This window comes from Trichosurus vulpecula, chromosome 1 (genome assembly GCF_011100635.1).
Source record: "Trichosurus vulpecula isolate mTriVul1 chromosome 1, mTriVul1.pri, whole genome shotgun sequence".
NCBI classification, from domain to species: Eukaryota; Metazoa; Chordata; class Mammalia; order Diprotodontia; family Phalangeridae; genus Trichosurus; species Trichosurus vulpecula.
This window is the reverse complement of record NC_050573.1, coordinates 197,000,003-197,022,220: the sequence shown is the minus strand read 5'-3', so window position 1 is coordinate 197,022,220 and position 22,218 is coordinate 197,000,003. Positions and strand designations below refer to the sequence as shown.

General features: G+C 35.0%; 1 protein-coding gene across 1 annotated transcript in view; it reads left to right on the top strand.

Annotated features, from left to right (window-relative positions):
- Positions 1-22,218, top strand: part of CTDP1 (CTD phosphatase subunit 1) — a 189,418-nt gene that overhangs the window by 5,431 nt on the left and 161,769 nt on the right. Inside the window, exons 2-3 of the mRNA XM_036734913.1 lie at positions 18,515-18,598; positions 20,776-20,869. Coding sequence (XP_036590808.1) covers positions 18,558-18,598; positions 20,776-20,869 — 135 coding nt within the window. The 5' untranslated portion in view covers positions 18,515-18,557. The remainder of the gene's footprint in view (positions 1-18,514; positions 18,599-20,775; positions 20,870-22,218) is intronic.

Genomic DNA, 22,218 nt, shown 5'->3' with positions numbered 1-22,218 from the left:
TTTCTAATACATGTTCACTGTGTGACCTTGGGCAGGTCACTTATGCTTCTGTGAGGTCTTACATATTATGCTAAACATGACATAACCTTTTCATGATAACCTGAGTTCATTATGAACCTCAGTTTTTGAATGTGGTCTTAGTTTCTTTTAAAAAAAAATTAAATTTTATTTTTTTAAGCGAGGAGGTTGAACTAGGTCTTCAAAGTTCAGAGTAGCCTTTGGGCGTCCTATCTCATCCAGCAGGGCTCTTGAGTTTGTGAGCTATTCAAGTTTTTTTTCTCCTACACTAAATCACTAAATGACTCTCCATGCCTTGAGTTTCTTTATTTCTTTTTTTTTTTTAATTTTAACTTTCTATTGCTTACCTTGCTGCCATCTATCACTTTCAGCTCTGTGCTTTCCTATAACAGATCTGATGCTTCTGCTCCTAATCCTCCCCATTCTAATTTGCTTTTCCATTCACTTCTAGAAGGTATTAAACAATAAAATTAAACAAATTTTTAAAACTATTAAAATAAAAGTAAATACCAGACTCTGAGGCACATCTTCACATTTTGACCACTGAGATACGATTTTCACTTATCGTTATTATTATTATTATTATTATTTTTAATTCAAAACCCTGTACTAGGTAATTTGCGAGAATATTAACCTTGAAGGTTAAATTATATTAGTGGTATGTACCTGAATTATTAAACCGAAACTTGAGACTTGGAAAAAGAGCTTTACAAATCATCTTGTTCAACTTCCACATCTTATAGATGAGGAAACTGAGACTTAGAAACATTGAATGATTTATGCAAGGTGACACAACAAATTATAATTGTGGCCAACATTAAAACTAAAAAGTTGTTTAAAATAATATTAAGTTTAAAATTGTTTAAAATAATGTTAAGGGAAAGGAAGATCTCATTTAAGCACCTGTAATCTGACATTGTATTGTTTCAGTATTGCTTACTAAATAAAGCATGATGTTAAAGAGAAACGAAACAGATTGTTAGCTTAAAAATAATAAGCCTGTGATGTAATATTTTTTTTTTAATTCCTGACTTGGATTATTTGATCAGCATCCTTTTGGTACCTTTTCCCAAAGAACTTTCATTCTATTCTTCTTATCAGTGATGTGCTTTTTGAATATTTTAGAGATTAGTCTGCACCAGTAAAATATCAGCATAATCCCACCCCTAATGATAGTTTACATAATGACTTAAGATTTTTAAGGCAAGTTACATTTAAAAATTTTTACTCTCATAACAATTGAATTAAGTTATCTTTGCAAATATTACTGACTCCATTTTATTGATGTGGAAGTACACCTAGTAAGTAGTAGAGTTGGCTTGAATTTGAACCCAAGTCTTTTGGTTCCAAGGCTGGTCATAAGTCTGGTATTTGTGTAGCTTTGAGGCTGTGCATATTACAGAAACTTCCAGTGTTTTAGGATTTGTGAAATTGCCCTGTAGCCCACGTTCAGAAATGCTATGAATATGTTTTAAGTACTGAAGTAAAATTTAAACTAATTTTGATTTGAGAATTTTTGATACCTCTTGAATCTGTTCATTTCTAGAACTGGAAATCATTGTTATTTTTGTCTTTTTTTTCTTATGACATTGCTATCATTGGCATGGAATACCTTATTTGTGTTGTATATTGCAAGGTATGACCACAAACAGAAAACCAACAGGGTAAGGCAAGTGTGAGAATAGATCATTAGAAGTCATCTCCAAGTGTCTGTAATAGTGAGTTTGGAGACTGTTACCACTGAAGCATGAAGATTGTATTTACACTCCAAAGGAAGAATTTTTATGATGGTATGACAATACTCTTCAGTATTTCAAGAAGCCATGATTCCTTTGGCATAGCAACATTGTGGTGTAGTAAAGAATTCTGTATTTTGACTTAAAGAATTTTGGTCCAAATCATACTTCCATCACTGATTTATCTATATGAACTTGAACACGTTACTTTACTTTATTAGTCACATTGCTTCAGTTCATAACCTGTCTTTAAAATGGAGTTGGGATTATTTGATTATTTGACATTTGAGGTCTTTTCTAGTTTGAAATCTGTGATTTTCTGACATACCTTTTGATGAAGCATTGCAAGTCCCTTTGTATCTTAGTTTTCATTAGTTTCTGTGACTGTCACCAAAAACCTATCACTTGGTGATCCACTTTGGGTTACTAGTGCTTAACTACACTAGTCCTCAACTACCCTGATCTGTTGTGAACTGGATACCTGGAGTTTTTCTAACTTGGATCTGCCATAATTTGTTCTCTGCTGGCATACCATAAACTTCAAGAACCCAGGATAATTTCCATAAGGCATCACAGGATTTTAGTGGGGAGGGGGGAAAGACCTCTCCAGTTAAAAGAAGATAAATTTATCTTTAAGACCAAACCTTATTGTAGTAGTAGTAGTTTAATCATTACATTGGTTTTGTGTTTTTCATTTTCTAGAATCAGATGACTAGGAGTAAGGAAATTTGTGCAAACATTCACCTAGAAGAACACTGTGGAAACATTCTAAAAGTCTGTAAGGAAAGGATGTTTTTGCAAGCTCAATTTACCTAATACTTGATTTTTTAAAATTTAATTTATTTATTTTTAGTTTTCAGCATTCATTTCCACAAGATTTTGAGTTACAAATTTTCTTCCCACCTCTCTCCTACCCTCCCACCCCAAGATGACATGCATGCTGATTAACCCTTCCCCCAGTCTGCCCTCCCTTCTATCCCCCCCCCTTCCCCCTTACTGTCTTGTAGGGAAAGATAGATTTCTATGCCTATCTTATTTCCCATTTGCATGTAAAAACAATTTTTAACAATTGTTTTTAAAATTTTGAGTTCCAGATTCTCTCCCTTCTTCCCTTTCCACCCACCCTCATTGAGAAGGCAAGCAGTTCCATATAGGTCATACATGTCTAGTTATGCAAAACATTTCCATAATAGTCATCTTGTGAAAGACTATATTTCCCTCTATCCTATCCCGCCCCCCATTTATTCTATTTTCTCCTTTGACCCTGTCCCTTTTCAAAAGTGTTTGCTTCCAACCACCCCCTCCCCCAATCTGCCCTACCTTCTGTTATCCATCCCTTTTATCCCCTTCTGCCCTGCTTTCCTGTAGGGTAAGATACCCAGTTGAGTGTTTATGTTATTCCCTCCTGAATCCACATGCAATGAGAGTAAGGTTGACTCATTCCCTTTCATCTCCCTCCCCTTCCCCTCCATTGTAACAGCTTTTTCTTGCCTCTTTTATGTGGAATAATTTACCCCATTCTATCTCGCCCTTTCTCCTTCTCCCAATATATTCCTCTCTCACCCCTTAATTTTATTTTTTAGATTTCATCCCTTCATATCCAACTCACCCTGTGCACTCTCGCTCGCTCTCTCTCTCTCTCTCTCTCTCTCTCTGTATATATGTGTGTGTGTGTGTGTATGTGTGTGTGTTCGTTCCCTTCAACTACCCTAATACTGAGAAAGGTCTCATAAGTTAGAAATATCTTTCCATGTAGGAATGTAAACAGTTCAGCTTTAGTAAGCCCCTTATGATTTCTCTTTCCTGTTTACCTTTTCATACTTCTCTTGATTCTTGTATTTGAAAGTCAGATTTTCTGTTCAGCTCTGGTCTTTTCATCAAGAATGCTTGAAAGTCCTTTATTTCATTGACTATCCATTTTTCCTCCTGAAGTATTACACTCTGTTTTGCTGGGTAGGTGAGTCTTGGTTTTAATCCTAGCTCCTTTGACCTCCAGAATATCATATTCCAAGCCCGTTGATCCCTTAATATAGAAGCTGCAAGATCTTGTGTTTCCACAATACTCAAATTGTTTCTTTCTGGCTGCTTGCAATATTTTTCCCCTGGACATGGGAACTCTGGAATTTGGTTACAATATTCCTAGGAGTTTTCTTTTTGGGATCTTGTTCAGGAGGTGATCAATGGATTCTTTCAATTTCTGTTTTAGCCTCTGATTCTAGACTATCAGGGCAGTTTTCTTTGATTTCTTGAAAGATGATGTCTAGGATCTTTTTTTGATCATGGCTTTCAGGTAGTCCAGTAATTTTAAAATTATCTGTCCTGCATCTATTCTCCAGGTTAGTGGTTTTTCCAATGAGATATTTTACATTGTCTTCTGTTTTTTTCATTCTTTTGGTTCTGTTTTATAATTTCTTGATTTCTTATAAAGTCATTAGCTTCCATTTGCTCTATTCTAATTTTTAAGGAATTATTTTTTTCAGTGAGTTTTTGGACCTCCTTTTCCTTTTGGATAATTCTGCTTTTTAAGGCATTCTTCTCCTCATTGGCTTTTTGGACTTCTTTTGCCATTTGGGTTAGTCTATTTTTTAAAGTGTTATTTTCTTCAGTAATTTTTGGGGGCTCCTTTAGCAGGTTGTTGACCCATTTTTCTTCCCAGTGTTTCCTCTACTTCTCTTACTTGATTTTCAAACTCCTTTTTGAGTTCTTCCATGGCCTGAGACCAATTCATATTTTTCTTGGAGGCTTTGGATGTAGGAGCTTGGATTTTGTTGTCTTCTTCTGGTTATATGTTTTGATATTCTTTGTCCTCAAAGTAAGATTTTGTAGTTCGATTTTTTTATACTGTTTGCTCATTTCCTCAGCCAGTTACTTGACTTTTGAGCTCTTTGTCAATGTAGGACTCTGCTTCCAGAATGGAAAGTGCTCTATCCCAAGTTTCAGGGGTTTTGTGCAGCTGTTGTCAGAGATACTTCTAGGCACATGTGAATTTTCAGTTCTAAGGTGGTATGATCAAAGGAGAGGTGTTTACTCCTCTTCTGGCCTGTGCTCTGGTCTGTGAGTGACCACAAGCACTCTTTTCTGCCTTGGAACTGTGAGGAGGATCCTCTCTCCATAGCTGCCACAAGCTCTGCCATACCAGCACTCCTCCTCACCTTGGGACTGTGACCCAGATCCAAGCAGGGTAAAGCAAGAGAATCCTGTGTCAGCACCAGCAGAGAGGTCCCTGCAAATCCCCTCTGATCAGCTGCTTGATCCCCTCTACCGCACCTGGGCCTGGAACTCTGGAAGCAGCCACTGTAGCTGCCACTGCTCCTGGGACTGGGGCCAGACTATGCTCTTTTCTCACCTAGGTCTGACACATTTTTCCCACTGACCTACTACTTTGTCTTGAGCATTTATGGGTTGAGAATTCTGGAAACCGCCAGAGCTGCCAGTGGTTCAGTCCTCAGGCCTGCTCTGGCTGGTCTGCAGCAGTGCATCCTGCACTGGACTGTGCTCTGCTCCCAGCCTGGTGCATAAGTTGCATCCTATCAATCTTTCAGGTTGTCTTGGGCTGGAGATTTGTTTCACTGTCATTTTGTGGATTCTGTAGCTTTAGAATTTGTTTAGAGTCATTTTTTACAGGTATTTGGAGGGGTTTGTGATAGAGCTCTAGCAGGTCTCTGTTTTTACTCTACTATCTTGGCTCTGTACCCCTCCTATCTAATACTTTAACCTTATTTATAATAGTCTAGGCTTTTTGGATGTTTTCTAAAATCTTCATTTCCTTTTTTTCCCTTTCAAACTACCATCAGTAATCTTGCTTGAGTTAGAAATTAATTTCAGTTAAGTTATTTTTTCTTTCCCTGTTGACTGTTGCTCGAAAGGTCACCTTTAAGTCTACAGGGTGTGAAAGTATCACATAACCCATTCGGTTCTCTTAAACTAGCAATTGCTTGTATTTCAAGTGTAGTTATAGTTTAACAGGAAACAGTTAAAACTTTTTACTTCCTTTGTCTTTGGTGGCAAATTGTATATGGGGGCGGTGGTGATAGTGATGGTGATGGTGGTGGTGGTGTTAATTTCTTTATTTGAGTGTTTTAGAATTAAACTTATTTAAAGACTGTGAGTCTTATAAAATGTTTGGTATTTAAAGATGCTCTGTGCTGAGGTGTTATAGTCACTACCCCTGGGCCTCAAGCAGCCTGCAAAACTTCTCAGTGAGGCCTAAATCAGATTGAAATGTAATTGGAATATGTTTAAAAAAATAAATAATGTTACTTTTTTGTTTTCTAAGTCAATATCTTTTCTATTTGAGTTTGACCACACTGCTCTATAGGATCCAATTAAATATAATAGGTATTGTTGGCTTCTTAGCATAAGCATGTAGTTTGGCTACTGTTTAGAAAACCCTTTTGTTTTTTTTGAGTCAACAAATGGTACCTGAAGGATTTCTGAATATATGGTTTCCAATTAAAACTGATTCTTAAGCTGGGGTCGTTGAATTTGTTCTTTTAATGTTTTGATTAGTGGATTTCAGTATAATTATTTCCTTCATAATCCTGTAACATTTTATTTGATACATTTAAAAACATTATCTCAAGAGAAGGGGTCCATAGCCTTCACCAGCCACCCTTGGGCTGGGATAAAAAAAGGTGAAGAACTCAAGTCAAAAATAATTGTTAGGATGAGAAACTGCTGAGCTTCACCTATTGATTGTCTTTGTTCTTTTTACAACCTCTGATATGTGGTATTTGAACTGTGAGGCTTTTGGGGCTTTCAGGCTTTTGGGGCTGACTCAATTCAGATTGAAATCCTCTCCATGCCTTCCTATTTTGTGCTGTATAAAAGAATAGTTCTATATAGTAGAGACTTTCTCTGGTCTCTCTGTCTTGCCAAAAGACAATAGCACATTTTATGATGCAGAGATGAAAAAGACTTTGGCCTCACTTTAGAGTTGAGGAAACTGAGACTCCAATAAGTGACTTGCCTAAGACCAAAGCTGTAGCAAAATCAGGATTCAAACAGATCTTCAGACTGTATATGGAGTTCCTTTTTAAGTGATATATATCTTTTATATCATTTTTTTTGTGTATTTACCATTATTAACAGCCTGCTGTCTACTTGTGCGTATCGTATTTTTCAATATTACCTTTTTAGTTATTTGTAATTTTTATTCATCTAAGTTGTTTCATGATTTGCATGGAATCACTTGGGAGAGATGTATTGATTGGGCGTTTGTGACAGTGAACTGTTTGGGACAATAGAAAGAACTATGTAATTGCTGAAATGAAGTCCAGCCTGATCTTTCCCTGTAAGCCTTTTCCCATCTCGTCGTCCATCTGCTACACTCATTCATGATATACATATTGATGAACTTAAAAGTAGTTGGGCTGCTTGCCACTGTCCAGCCAACATGTATTTTTGTTTACCCTATCTGTTTACTGTGCTGGTAGTATATGTGAAAAAATTAAAAGGCAGAGAGGACAAGAGTATAGGTATCTTACTTTGAAAACTTGTGTGGTCCCATGTACACTGAAATATTTATAGCAGCACTTTTTGTGATAGCAAAGAATTGGAAATAAAGCAGATGCCCATTGATTGGGCAATGGCTAAACAAATTGTGGTACGGAATGTAATGAAATATTACTGTGCTGTAAGAACTGATATATGTGATGAACACAGAGAAATATGGAAAGATATATATGAACTAATGCAGAATGAAGAAAGTAGAGGCAAGAAAAATATATACACAGTAACTAAAAAAGTGTAAATGGAAAGAACAACTACACAGCAAAAAAAAAATTAGAAGAAAACATAACAAAATTATAAAGATCAAGCAGGACCCAAGTGAAGAGATATGATAAGACATGCCCAACCCACCCCTTCAGAAAGGTGAGAGGCATCATACATTGCACATCTTTTCAGATTTTTTTCAATGAATATCAGTTGTGCTGATTTTTTTTGCCTCTATAAAAATACTGTTTGCCATAGAGGATGACTGGGGAGAGGGGTGATACTTGATAACTATGGTGATGTAAGAAACAAAAGACATCAATAAAAACTTATTTAAAAAAATAAAGATCAGCAAAGTGTATATTGTATATTTTTCATAAATTGACTTAGGAGAGTGTTTTTAAAGGAATGCTGTAAAGAAGCATTAAAAATAGATTTTCATAATTTTATATTTTTGTATTAGGATTTTCTTGAGGGAGGCTAAGCATATTTATTTTATCTTCCACCTTGTTTTATCTTTAAGCTGACCCCTTTCAGATTCTGCAGTGTAGCTTAGCTTCAGTTGACCCCTTTCAGATTCTGCAGTGTAGCTTAGCTTCAGTTGTATTGTGTTTCTGCTTCAATGACAACTCTCAGAAATTGTTGTTAGATGGCTAGTGACCAAATTGTTGAACACTTGACTTACCTGGTTATCTCTGTTTTTGTTTAGACCAGGTCTGCCTTTGATAGCTAGACTTTTAGTGGCAAATTTGTGTCATTTACTTTCAGACTGAACATAATTTTTCTTTTGTCGGGCAATAGAAGAGTAAAAGAGTAGATAATTCATAATGATCATACTAAAGAATCTTAGTAATAAAGCTTTTTTAAACAACTCATGCAATTTTCATAATAAATAGCAAAATTTACATTTAAGTAAGGGAATTAAGAATTCTAGAATAGGAAGGGACTTAGGACATTGTTTGGTCTAAGAGTTCTTACCCTAGGGTCTGTGGATAGATTTGGGAGTCTGTGAACTTGGATGGGGAGAAAAATTACATCTTTGTTTCAATATAATGTTTCCTTTGTAACTGTATATATTTTATTTTGTTAAAAAACATTCTTGTGAAGGTCCAATAAGTTTCACCAGCCCATTAAAAATGGTCTATGAGGGAAGGAAAAGAATAAGCATTTTTATAGCACCTACTATGTGCCAGGCACTGTTTATGTCATTTGATGTGACACAAAGGCTAACCTTTGCTTTGGTCCAACAGGTGTTTAAATAGAGTAGGAAAATGGGCCCTTTTGAGAGCTAAAACTTTTGTCCTTGGTTACATAGCTGACTAGTGGTAGGACTCAACCAAGTAACTTCACTCTTAGTCCAGGGTTCTTTTTACGTACTATCTTTCTTTTACATTGTGCTTAAGCAGAAAAAAAAATTGACTTAATTTACCTAATTTGCTCATTGGAGATGGGCACTGAGTATAAAAATATTAAGGATAGCTTTGGGCTTCTTTGCTTTAACACAAAGAATGATTATTTTAGGAGTTATTTCATGATTTTTCTATTTTTCTTTTTGAGGGCCAAACTAGGAGGAATAAAATCTTTCTGGTATTTAATAACGTTCTTAGTCATAGCTTCTATTCTCTATAACATTGCTGTTTTTTTGTTGTTGTTGAGATACAATAATAGTATCAAACATAGTAATTGCTTTCATGGAAATCAGTGATACCTTGTTTTGCCCTTCTTTGTTTCCTGTTCTATAACCACATACATCTTTTTTCTGAGAAGGTACTGACAGCATGAATTTTTGTCTGGTATAGGCATAGGATGCTAATGAAATCTATATTCATTGGCTCTCTGCCTTGGCAGTGCCATCTTAACACACCTTTGGACTTAATGATGAAAATGGAAAGTCTTTATCTCCCTTTTTCAAAATTCAGAAATGAAGGTACTTTGAGAGATGGTATTAGGTTCAAGTGATATGGGCTAGAGAAACCTACCTCTGTGACTTATTATAACATGATCTTTTGTTGTGGTCAGTATGACAAATATATTGACCTAGTGACATTAGAGAGTTTAGGATTAGGAATACGTTGGAAAGGCACGATTAGATGGCAAGTTTGTTTGAAAAAAAGGTATAGGGGTTTTAGTGACCTGCAAGCCCAATATCAGACAGCATTGGGATATGGCTGTCAGAACAGATAATACAGATGTGAACTGCATTAAAAGAGGCATAACTTCTAAGAATAAGGAAGTTCTAGTACCTCTGTACTCTGCTGTTATTCCACCTTATTTTGAAGTGTTGTATTCAGTTCTGTGCATCATGATTCAAGGAGGAGATTGAAAACTGGAGGGTATCCAGCATGGGGCAACAAGTCTGGTAAAAGACTTTGAATGTGTGTCATATGAAGATTGATTATTTAAACAGCGAAAAAGGACTGAGAGCCAGGCAGAGGGTGGTGTGGGATGGGATTTGATAGCTTTCTTCAGGTTTTTGATGGGCTGCCTTGTGGAAGAGATATTCTACTTCTGTTTTACCCCAGAGGGCAGAGGTAGAAGCAATGGGTAGAAGAAGTGACAGAAGCCAATTTAAGCTTGATGTTAGGGCAAACTTCTGTCAATCAATAAGCATTTACTACCTACTTAATATTGTACCAGGTACTGTTCTAAGCATTGAGGATATAAAGAAAAAGCAAAAACAGCCCCTACCCTTAAAATTATATTCTAACAAAGGGGACAGTACGTATATAAACAGCAGATACAAAATGAATACGAGAAAACCTTAGAGGGAAAGGTAGTAGCAGCTGAGGAAACCAAGGAGAAGCCTTCTGCTTCAAGTGGTGCTTGAATTGGGTCTTGAAGAAAGCCAGGGATTTAAGGAATTGGCGTGAGTAGGGAGAACATTCCAGCTGTGGGGGACAGCTGGTGCAAAGAGAGGAGATAGGGCCATGTATGTAGGTCAGTATGAATTGTGTGGAATGTAGTAATGAGTGAAAGGTGATATGTGGATTGTGAAGAGCTTTACATGCCAAGCAGGAGTTTATATGATACTAGAAGTAATAGAGAATTACTGGACCTCAATGAGTAGAGAATGTCAGGGACAGACTGGAACCTTCAGAAAGGATAGATTGGAGGGGGAGACCAGTTAGGGAGCTAATGCAGTAGTCTAGGTCTGAGGTGATAGAGATTTGAGCTAGGGTTAAGGGCTGTGGGAATAGAGAGAAAGAGAGAGATATATATACATACGTATACGTATACATACAGACATATATTTATATATGAATGAGATCTCTTATGAATATAGCAACAGCTGGGTGGTGCAGTGGGTATAGTGCTAGGCCTGGAGTCAGGAAGACCTGAGTTCAAATCCAGCCTCAGACCTTGTTGGCTTTGTGACTCTGCCTAAGTCAGTTAACCTCTCTGTGTCTCAGTGTATTCATTTGTAAAATTGGGATAATAGCACCTTCCTCCCAGGAGCAAAAGAGATAATTGTAAAGTCCTTAGCATAGTAACTGGCAAATAATAAGCACTATATAAATTTTAGCTATTATTATCGTTATTATGTATGTGAGGGTGAAGGATAGTAAAGAATCAAAGATAACACTGAAGTTGTGAACTAGGTTTGAGTCCAAGTTGACCTTAGTTTATGAATAGGTTATGTTTCGAGTTTATTTGTAAGTTGTTTGATTGGAAATTAGAGTACATTTTCCTACAAGTAGTGGGTCAAGTGGGTCAATTCATTAAAAACTTCTTTTAATTCTTTACATTTATGATTGAAAAATGGAAAATAACATCATTGCAATATTAGTAGCAGAATAAAATCAAGTTTAATAAAAAGTGTTTTACATTAAATGCTGGTACTTGAGGAAAAGCAGGCTTAATTATCAAGTAGCTGGAGACTTTGGACTTTTGTGAAAGACTTTAAAGGCTGACACTGGCTCTTTGTTTAATTTCATTTCCAAACTTAGCATTCCATTTCCTTCATTAAAATGGACACACTCATACATAACCCTTTGTGGAAGTACAACTTGGCAACTGCTCCTTCAGGTGATAGTCATAGCTACCGAGAACCTAGGAAAGAAAGTTTTTGTCAAAAAAAAATTTGAAAACAAAAAACTGACATGTGGTTTTATCAAGGGAAATGACTATTTTTTTGTAAGCTAGGTTCTTTTTTCTTATTTTTTAAAAATTTATTTATTTTTCGTTTACAACATAAAGTTCTGCAAGCTTTTGAGTGTTAAATTTTCTCCTCCTCCCTCCTTACCACCCTCCCCAAGACAATAGGCTCTACATATACATTCATATTAAAAATATTTTCACATTAGTCATGTTGTAAAGCAGAATTATAACTAATGGAATGAACCACGTGAAAGAAGAAACAAAACAAAACAAAAAAGAGAGAGAGCAAATAGTATGCCTCAATCTGCATTCAGACTCCGTAATTCTTTCTCTGGATGTGGATGGCATTTTCCATCATGAGCCTTTTGGAGTTGTCTTAGAACTTTGCATTTCTGAAAAGTGCAAGTCTAAGTCTATCAAAGTTAGTCATCACACAATGTGACTGTAACTGTGTACAATGTTCTCCTGGTTCTGCTCCCCTCACTCAGCATCAGTTCACATAAGTCTTTACAGGTTTTTCTGAAGTCTGCCTGCTCACCGTGTCTTGCAGCACAACAGTGTGGAAATGGCTTTAAAGTAGGGGTATTACCATCTACTTTGCACCTATATCCTAAGGACCATGGAACCTCCCTATCTTACTTATAGCTGAAATATGCTATAAGTATGCTTTATCCATATGCTTTATCTCCTCTATTAGAAAGTGAATTCTTTGAGAAAAGGAACTGTCTTACCTTTCCGTATCTATCCCTAGAGCTTTGCACGTGAAAAGTACTTACATATTTTTGGTTTTTCCCATTCATTCATGCCCATGGATCAAAATTAAGCCTACATATCATATCACTTACTCACTTTTTAGAATTCTCTTTGCAGTTTGGCTCCATTGAAGTTCTCCTCTGAGGTTACCAGTAACTTGATTGTAAAATCTAGTGATTTTTTTCCTCCCAGTGCTTAGCACAGTGCCTAGCACACATAGTAGATGCTTAACAAATGTTGCTTGGATTAGATTGGATTTTTTTCTCTCTTAAAATTTTATTGATATCTTTTTGTCTTAATATTGAAGTAATTCACTTTCCACCTCCTCCTTTGGGACAAAGGAGAACATTTAGGAACATTTGATACAGAGACTGGGTTGGCAACATATATAATATTCTGTTCTTGTAGTTTACATACCTCAGCCTCTGCTGGAATAGAAGAGGACTTGTTCATGTATCTCACTAAATCTTCTCTGGAATTTTCTTTAATCCAGTGACCATTTTGCAGTCCTCATCCTCCTTAATCTCTGCAGAATATGATGCCCATCTTCCCTTCTTTTTGGATATTCTCTCTTCATTTCACTCTCTTCACTTTCCACTTACTTCTTTACTCCTCTTTCTTCTTTGCTGGGAGCCCTGGACTTCTGATTGGTAAGGCTTCATCATTCTTCATCCTCTTCTCTAACCTCTGCCCTCCTTTCCACTTGTCTGGGGAATATTAAATAAATCAACATTTCCATTCTAAGAAAGGCTGTTAGTTGCTGGTCGATTCTCCTCATCGTCTCTTCAACTTTACTAACCAAAAACATCCCTTGCTGGCCACCATTCAACTATATGTTTTGATTTAGCATAGTAAAATATAACTTCCTTGAGATCCTGCTTTTTGTAGTGTTCCTGTTACTTAGTTCAGTGCCTGGAACATTTAATTTTATACTTTTGCATTTATTCATTTGCTAGCTTCTCTTCCTTTCTCTCTAAAGTGGGTATACTCCCAAAGTTCTGACCGTGTCAGTCTTCTGTCTTTACATTTCTTCCTCTACAATTTTATTCAGTCCTGTGTTTTCAAAGAGAGAGTGAAGGAAGCTTTAAGTGCCTACCACGTAACAGGCCCTGTGTTAAATGCTTTATAAATAGCTTATTTGATTAATTTTCATTTTCAGTTCTCTTCTATGTGCAGATGATTCCTATATGACTTATACTGTACAGGGCATCTCTATCAGGTTGTTATACAAGGACCTCAAATGCAACATGGCCCAAACCTATTCCTCTTCCTTACTTCATTGGTTGTTAATAGTACTACCAGTCACCTTGATAACTTGTTGGAAACTTTTTCCAACCTCCTCTTCTTATCCAACCAGTTGGCAAATTTTGCCACTTCTGCCTTCACCGATACTTGTTGCTTTCTTCCCCTTTGTTTCCTTTACAAACCACTCTAGAACTTAATATCATTCACTTGAACTGGTGTAGTACTTTCATTCAAACCCCTCTGCAATCTGGTGATCTCTTACCTTTCTTGCCTTAGTTGTCATTTAACCCTCTTTGCCTCGTTTGCCTCATCTGTAAAATGAGCTGGACAAGGAAATGGCCACACTCCAGTATCTTTGCCAAGAAAACCCCAAATGGGGTCATGAAGAGTTGTACGTGGATGAAAACGACTAACAACAACAAAGAGCTAGTATGCTCTTTCTTTTCTTATGGATTATTTTATGTTACAGTTATTTGTGTATCATCCCCCCCCCACCCCCCCCCGTGAGGCAATGCAAGCAGTGACATCTAGTTGATTTAAACTTTGTATCTTCCTTACCCTAGAGTTGCTTAAATATTTGAATTAGATTTTAAAAAATTAGATTTAAAAAAGAGAAAAAGAGGGAAGGAAACTGTTTTTGGTCAAGACTTGAATTCCAGAGGGGAAAGAGGAAAAGTGATAAAATTGGATGTGTCTACAAAAGATATTGATTGTAAGAGGTAAAATTTAACTGAATATGAGTAGCGGGAAAACACAGAAAAGAGCACTGGATTTGAGGGCTTCAGTTCAAACCCCACCTCTACCATTTAACACCTGTGTGACCATGGGCAAGTCATTTAACTTCTCTGGGCTCGAGTTTCCTTATCTGTAAAACGAGAAGATTGGGCTAGATGGCACTAATGACCCTTGTAACTCCAAGTACTATTCTAGGAACACTATCCTTTCCCCTTGCAGAAGAAAGGTGGTAGAAAAGAGATGTTAGGTCAGAGGGTTCCCTCTGCTGGCCATCAAATGAGAAGTCAACTCCCAGAACAGTTTGCTTTCATCTAGAGCTATTTGGAATTAGGAAAAGGAGACAAGTCATTCTTTGACTTTGAGTGTGTTTAGTTCTAGGAGTGATCACTATAGTCTGTGACCTTTTGTGACCTACTTATAAAACTTTCTGGAAAATATTACACAGATATACAAACTTTAAAAAAGAGATTTCAGTGACTTATGACGCGGAGTCCTGTCTTATATTCCCCGTTTTGCTGGGATGGAGTTGTCAGTGCACCTAACTCACTTATCCTGGTACATCAGAATAAAGAAGCCTGACTTTAGCATCCATGCTATTTATTTTTTTTAATGTTGCGTACATATAAATTTCTGTTTTTATCGATGCCTTCGGTTTTTATACCACCTTCATTGCTAAATAAATCCCTTTTTCTCCACTCCCTACTTTATGTGTTCTTTGTAACAAAAAATTAAAAGTGACAGAGAAAAAAGGCAGTTCATCAAAACCAACCAGCAGTGTACTATGTCTGATAACACATGCAATATTCTACACCAGTACTCTCATACATTTTCAATGAAGTGATGAAAGAAGTGCATTTTATTAACTCTTCCTGGGACTAGATTGTGTTATTATAATTATATGGTGTTCAGTTATGTAGTAGTCATGTGCATGTTGTTTTCATAGTTCTGCTTAGTTTATCCTGAATTGGTTAATTTAAGTCTTCTCTTTGTTTCTCTGAATTCTTCACACTGACCATTTCTTAAGGCATAATAATATTTTACTACATTAAGGTACCACAAATTTAGTCATTCCTCCATCAATGGTTTCCTATTTTGTTTCTCGTTTTTAAACTACTGTAAAACTGCTGCTATTAATATTTTTGTACATATAGGAAATTTTTTTCTGTCTTTGATCTGCTTCAGGTAGCCTGACAGTGGGATCTCTAGGTTGGTGTAGGCATTTTTAGTTAGTTTTAAAGCCTGATTTACAAATACATTTCTGTTTTTTATGATAGTTCTTGTTCTGTGATTGTGTGTGTGTGTGTGTGTGTGTGTGTGTGGTATTTCACTAGAGCTCCAGATGTGGAAATTCTTTCCACTGCAGCAGATTAGTAGACTTAGCTGATGGAGACATTCAAATGACTTGCCCAAGGTCCCACAGATAGTAAATGTCAGAAGTAGGACTTGAACTCTGGTCATAGGATCAGAGATATAGAGCTGGAAAGAAGGTTTGAGGCCATTTAATCTAAGCCCCTTGTTTTACACCAGGTCTTCTTAACTCCAAGGTTAGTCCTCAATACCCTGCCCCATACTACTTCTTGCCTATGAGATTAATGTATCTTAAGTTAGGATGAGAGCATCTTAATAAGTTGTGGTGGTTTATGGTTTGTGGGGAGTTTTTTTTTTTTTTAATAAACAAGAACTGATATAAATGGAAACAACCTGATTTTGATCCTTTTTTTTTTAAGTATATTCCTACTTATGAAAAAAATTCTACTCAATTCTTTGGATTCTGATTACAGGCCCAAATTTAGCACCATTAAATTGAATAATCGTAAATGTAAACTCATTTAGGTTAAAGTTTTTCCCATACATGATGGTGTAAACATTGCAAATGTGGGGGGAAAAACCCAAACTTCAGTGAGTGCCTAGCTGACTGCAGGCTTAAGAGTATTGTGACTGCCTTAAAAAAAAAAAAGGATACCGCTGTCTGTATAGCATAAATTTTTGTAATTGGAACATCTCACTCTCATCTGGAAATAGTGGGAAAGCTCAGCTTTTGTATACCGTTACCTAAAGTATATTAAAAAAATATCTACTGCTGTTACAAGAGAAGTATAGCAAAAGGGAGGTAACAGTACTACTATAGCCTTTGTTAGACAGACTACATAGAGAGCAATGTGTTCAGCTATGAGAGTCACATTTTAAGAGAAATGTCACCAAGTAAGGAGAACAACCAGAATGGTGATTAGGACTGGAAAACGTGTCAAATAAGACATAGCTAAATAAATTGGAAATTTTAAGCCTGGAGAAGACAAAGAGCCCTCTTGTGGAAGAGGAATCAGTGTCATTCAGTAGTTTCAGATGACAGGACTTTGGGAGTTAGATTTTAAGCAAGAGTAAGGAAATAACTTTGTCACTGTTAGAGTTGACTTTGGAATGGGCTTCTTTGTGAGATAAAAATCCCTATCCCAAGACATGTTCAGATTTAAGCTTAATTGTTAAACCAGGATTGTGTAATAGTTCTTAGCTTTGTGTTAATACCTCAAAAAGTATATCATAGAACCATATAACTGTTTTCAGGGATAACAAAAAGTAGCCATAACTTTGTGATGAGTGAAGTGCAAGAAAAACAAAAAGATTATGTACACAATTAAAAATATTGTGGTTTTATTGTGGTGGAAAAATGTAGCTAAATTTGTGTCTGTATAGTAGGAATGATATCTAAGGCAAATTTACATACCTTTTTGGATATTTTTAAATATTTTGCAACTCAAAGTATAATAATAGTTTTAAGGTTTTGTCAAGCATCATTTAATTAAATAGTATTTGTTCAATATATTTCTTTTTCAGTGTATTTTTTAAAATCTCAAACACTGCAGAACACACTGATTTTGCAATAGAAATTGGAGTAGGGGTGAGGTGGGGTTGAAATCACATAAGAAAGATTTAACCTAAATCTGAAGCAGAAGGGACAGAACATTATCTTGAAGACGGAAGCTTTCTATTAATCTTTAAGAAATATAGATTGTAAAGCAGTTTCTAGACATGAAGAATGTCATATCACTTTTAAAACAGACTTGGGATTCAATGGTAAAAGACAGTGGATTTCTCAGATGATGGCTGTGACCCATAACAGAAGTTGTCCTTTTAGAGCAGTGGTATTAAATTCAAATGGAAATGAGGTCCACTGATCTGTATGTAAGCATTCCAGTTGGCCAATTTTTAACTTAGTTTTAAAAATGCAATGTTATCTATGTTTTATTGTATTTTTATTTATTTTAAATATTTCCCAAATTACATTTTAATCTGGTTTGGTCTGCCATTTTCGACACTTCAGTTTTAGGCTATAACCAGTAGTATGAATTGCTGTTAGTATTAATATGTTCTAAAAAGGACATTAAAAAAGCTTAAGTATATTCTATTTAATATATTTAAGTATTTAATATTTATTAAAATTTAAATATTTAATAAAACATTTGGTAACATCTTAAAAGTTGGTTTTGCTGGTTTTAGTTAAATTTAGTGTTCTGAAGCCTTTAGGTTTTTTATTAGTCCCTACAGAAAAGTGATATTTCCATTTAATTGCTGAATCTTGTATTATTTGATAGTCATGTGTGTGCCTCCTTATATAAGGTATCCCAAAAGTCTTACTGGGGTTTTAAGCTATTGAAGTTTATAAGTGCACTAAGACATTTGGGACATCCTCTAAGTCTATAAGTTGCAGAAAAGTCCCTGATCTGTATTGGTAGGAGTTTTTTTCACTTGAAGTTTCCTGTAATAATGAAATCAAAGGTCCAGTCCAAAAATTTTTTAAATGAACAAGGTGAAAGTAATAATTATTCCAGGCATGTTCTATAAAATTCTCCTCTGCTTTAGTGGATTGCAAGCAGTTGAGGTAACTTGCCTTGCTTTCTGTTGCTGATGTGGTGGTACCACGTGGTGCATCCTGAGAAGAGTGCAGAAATAGAGAGAAGTTTATATTTGATAAAACCCTATGTACTTTACTAATGCTTTGCTTCACAGTGTGTAAAGTAGGTAGCATAAATATTATCTCAGTTTTACAGATAGGGAAACTGAGATTAGTGACTTACTAATAGCCAACCAGTCACTAAGTGGGACCTGGGACTTAAATCCATGTCTCTGGGCTGCCACTCCAATGTGCTTTACCACATTTAATCTACTGTTTGGGCTAATTATGCTATTAAACTGTTTCATGTCACTTTGTTTTGCAGAGGTGTTCTGGTGAGATTAGAAGGATGTAGCCACCCAGTAGTTATGAAAGGTTTATGTGCTGAATGTGGTCAAGACTTAACACAGTAAGTATAATTGTGGATGAAAAATAAAAATTTGTTTGAAAATAAGCTGATTAAATGGGTAAGAAGAGAGTGTACTTGAGTACTATCATGGCTACAGTGTAGTAACAAAAATAAATAAACTTAACTTGGATTTCTTTTGGTCTCCTATTTAGCATTGATATTTATCTGATACTAACTGCAAATTTAAGACTTTTTTTGTTTAGTTATATTAAAATCCACTTCTTTCATTTTTTTTATTGTTAGTTTGAAAGCATATAAATCTAATCAAGAAAGTAAACTTGCTTGACCTTGTAGTTTCTCTAAAAGTGTGAACATGATGACAGACAGATATAAAAAGCTTTGAATTGTTCATGCCAAAAGCCTGGGAGGGACATGGCATCGCTTGAATCAGCACTTGTTTGTCTGCCTATCCCTGGGTCAGGACTGAATGATCAAAATTTAATTTTTTTTAGGTGAGTAAAAGGCAGGCATAGCAAAAAAAAACCTATAAGACTGTGAATATTTTACCAAGTCTGCTATATTGGTTAAAAAAATCTTATTCCTTGGCTATCTTAATTTGATTTTCATGTAAACAATTTTAACCACAAGAAATTATACATGAAAAATTTAATGCATATTCAAATATGTGTAGTTATACTACACCTAACCTGTTAACTTAGAAACTAGGAAAAGCATTTTGATCCTATATTTGAGGATCTAGCCAATGGGATTAATAAACACATTAGGTAGACATATATGGTTTGCTAAAACATTTAGAAATTACTAATTCTAATGCTGCTCTAATTCTTCACCCACATAGGGGATGCACACTTCATTCAGAATATTGGGAGTAACGAGAGGGCGACTAGGAGCATTTCATTATAATGTTTCTTATACCTACTTTGTTTCGAGCATTGGACTAAATATTATGTGGCATAATAGTTTGGACTAAATATTTTGTGATATAATAGTTGCAAAAATCTTTGAAGTTGGACAAATGTTAACTTCTTTTCCCAGTTTTCCAACACTAAAATTTTCCTAGAGAGTTTGTAATATACAGGGAATAATGATTATTCAGATACAATTAGTAACTGTAAAGGGAAAAGAAAACAAAAAGACATAGAGCATCCATTGCCTTTTACATAATCAAGTCATTATTTGAAGGGAATGAATGAGGGAAATATCTGGAAAAATTACTACCTGCAGGTTTTCCTCAGTGTTGTCTGCTGCTTGATTTCTTTGTGCTGGACAACCTAGTTTTTCCCTAATGTTACATGCTATGTAGTAATGCTGAAATGTGTTAGACTTGTAGGAGCTCCAAAGGAGAAATTGAAGTGCTCATTTTTGTTGAAAACTAAGAAGGAAATTTGTTGGTCTAATAATGTGCGTTGGTCATAGGATCATAGATTTAGAGCTGTAATAAAACACTTAATCTTGCTGGTATAAAAATGAGGTAAGCAGTGCTATTTTATTTTCAGACTATTGTGATCCCTTGATCTCTTTCAAATACTGGGCAAGTAAAAAACAAATACACTGTTTCCAGCAAAGTGTTGCATCTGTTATATGAATTCTGTCACAATGAAATCTCTTTCTGATGAATGGACTTATCTTAGCCCACTCATTTTCCAGTAAAGTGGAAAATTTAGGTACTTTTAGAAGTATAATAAAATTTTTAAAATTCTTTTTTCCAGAAGATAACAAAATATGTCTATCCTTGTTCTTTATTAGAAAACATCTATGGTGCAACAGATAGAATTACTAACTAGAAAATTGTGGATTCTTGTTGTAGCATACTTTTAAGTAATTTGGGATAAAAGGAATAATTATTAAAGTAAAATTGCTCTACTTTATAAATAAAATAAAAATGGTTTATCTGGTTAAATTTTCTTTGGAACTGCTTATAGTTGCGCTGTCATTTAAGATCTAATTTTATATTTTCAGATTTAATTTGTGTAGATTAATTTTCACAAAGAATTTTAGAAATAGTTAACTGGTTATTTGTTTAACTTTTTCTGACCTTCAATCCATTTCAGTAGTCATATATTTAAAACAACTCTTAAAATATTATATTGAAAAGTAAATCCTAAAGCCTGATGGTGACTTTTTATTATGTGTAATTTGCAGCTGTTCTGCATGTAGCTCAATAGTATTGAAATGTGCTTTATTGAAACTGACTTTTTTTCTCTGTCTAAACAAAGGCTACAGAGTAGAAATGGAAAACAGCAAGTGCCATTATCCACAGCAACTGTCTCCATGGTGCACAGTGTGCCAGAACTGATGGTTAGCTCTGAGGTAAGCTTAGTCATTTGGGGCAAAGATGGAAGATTTGGGGAGATTTTTCTTTTTAAAAAAAAATGAGGGGAATTTCTGTTTCATGTAAGCCAGCATAATTGGAGGGAGTGTGTGTGTGGAGGGGAGATATAAAATCACTTTTTTTTATTCAGAATTTCTGCATGCTAATATTAACTGTAAATTTTTTATTTTTTCAACCAATTATATTCATACAAAGCTGGCCACTGGCATATATAAATCTGTTCTCTCATTTTTCTTTTTTCCAAAGAGCACTCTGTATTCAGATGACAAAAATTATACTGAAGTATTAATAAATGGTTACATCAAGTTAATCATTGTAGGGATTTTAAAAAAATTTCTTCTCTGCATTGAGTAGGGAGCAGTACATAATATTATTGTCACATTTGACTTTGCTTTCATGTCATGATAAAATAACTATTTCCTCTGCCTTATTTGCTTAATTTAAAATCCACTATTGGTTCAACTATAACTCACAAATAGAATCTGCTTTAGGGATTTCAGTGGTAGAGAATAACAGTCTCCTTTAGTTAATGTTTCTGATTTTTGGAAAGTTAAGCAGTACTGTTTTAAATTGTCTCAAAAAGAGTTAAAAAATTTTTTTAAGTAATTCTGAAAGGGAGCATTCTTGCTTTTCTAGTTTAATTCTGTCTTGCAATCATCTTCCAATGTTGTCCACTTTTTCTCTTAATAGAAGCTCTGCTCTTTGACAGTAGGGAGTGTTTCATTTTTGTTTTTGTATCTCAGTTTGTCATAAAGTATCTGGCACGTAGTAAATGTTTAATAAATACTTGTTAATTGATTAGTTTTCATTACCACTTTGTTTCTTCTTCCCTTCTCTAGTGTCATTTGCCCCTCCTCCCTATTTTAATTTTAACTTAAGATATTTTCGTTAACAGCCATAACCAAGCTCTCTAGAATTTTTAAAAGTGGTATAGGACATGTTGGGAAAGCAATTTTGTGCCTTTTTTAATTTTTCTCTCTACCAGATATAGTTATTAAGTGGAGCTATTACAGTTTAATTATTAAAGTAACATTATTAATCTAGGATATTCAAAAGAGATAATGTTATCATGTTCTTTTATACAAAAGGTGTTTTAGATATGACTACATTTTTTTTTAATCCTACATCTTAAAGGCAAAAGACTTGTGGTGATTTTTGTCTGTATGTGTGAGAACTCTAAGGCTAAGTTCAAATCTTAATACTTTCTAGAAGTTTTATTTCTTTATTTTATTTTTACATCTGTTTTTTTCCTGAACTTTTCCTATTATGAGATAAAAAACAACTTTGTATTCTATTTTTAGTCTTTACAAATTTTATAATGCCAAAA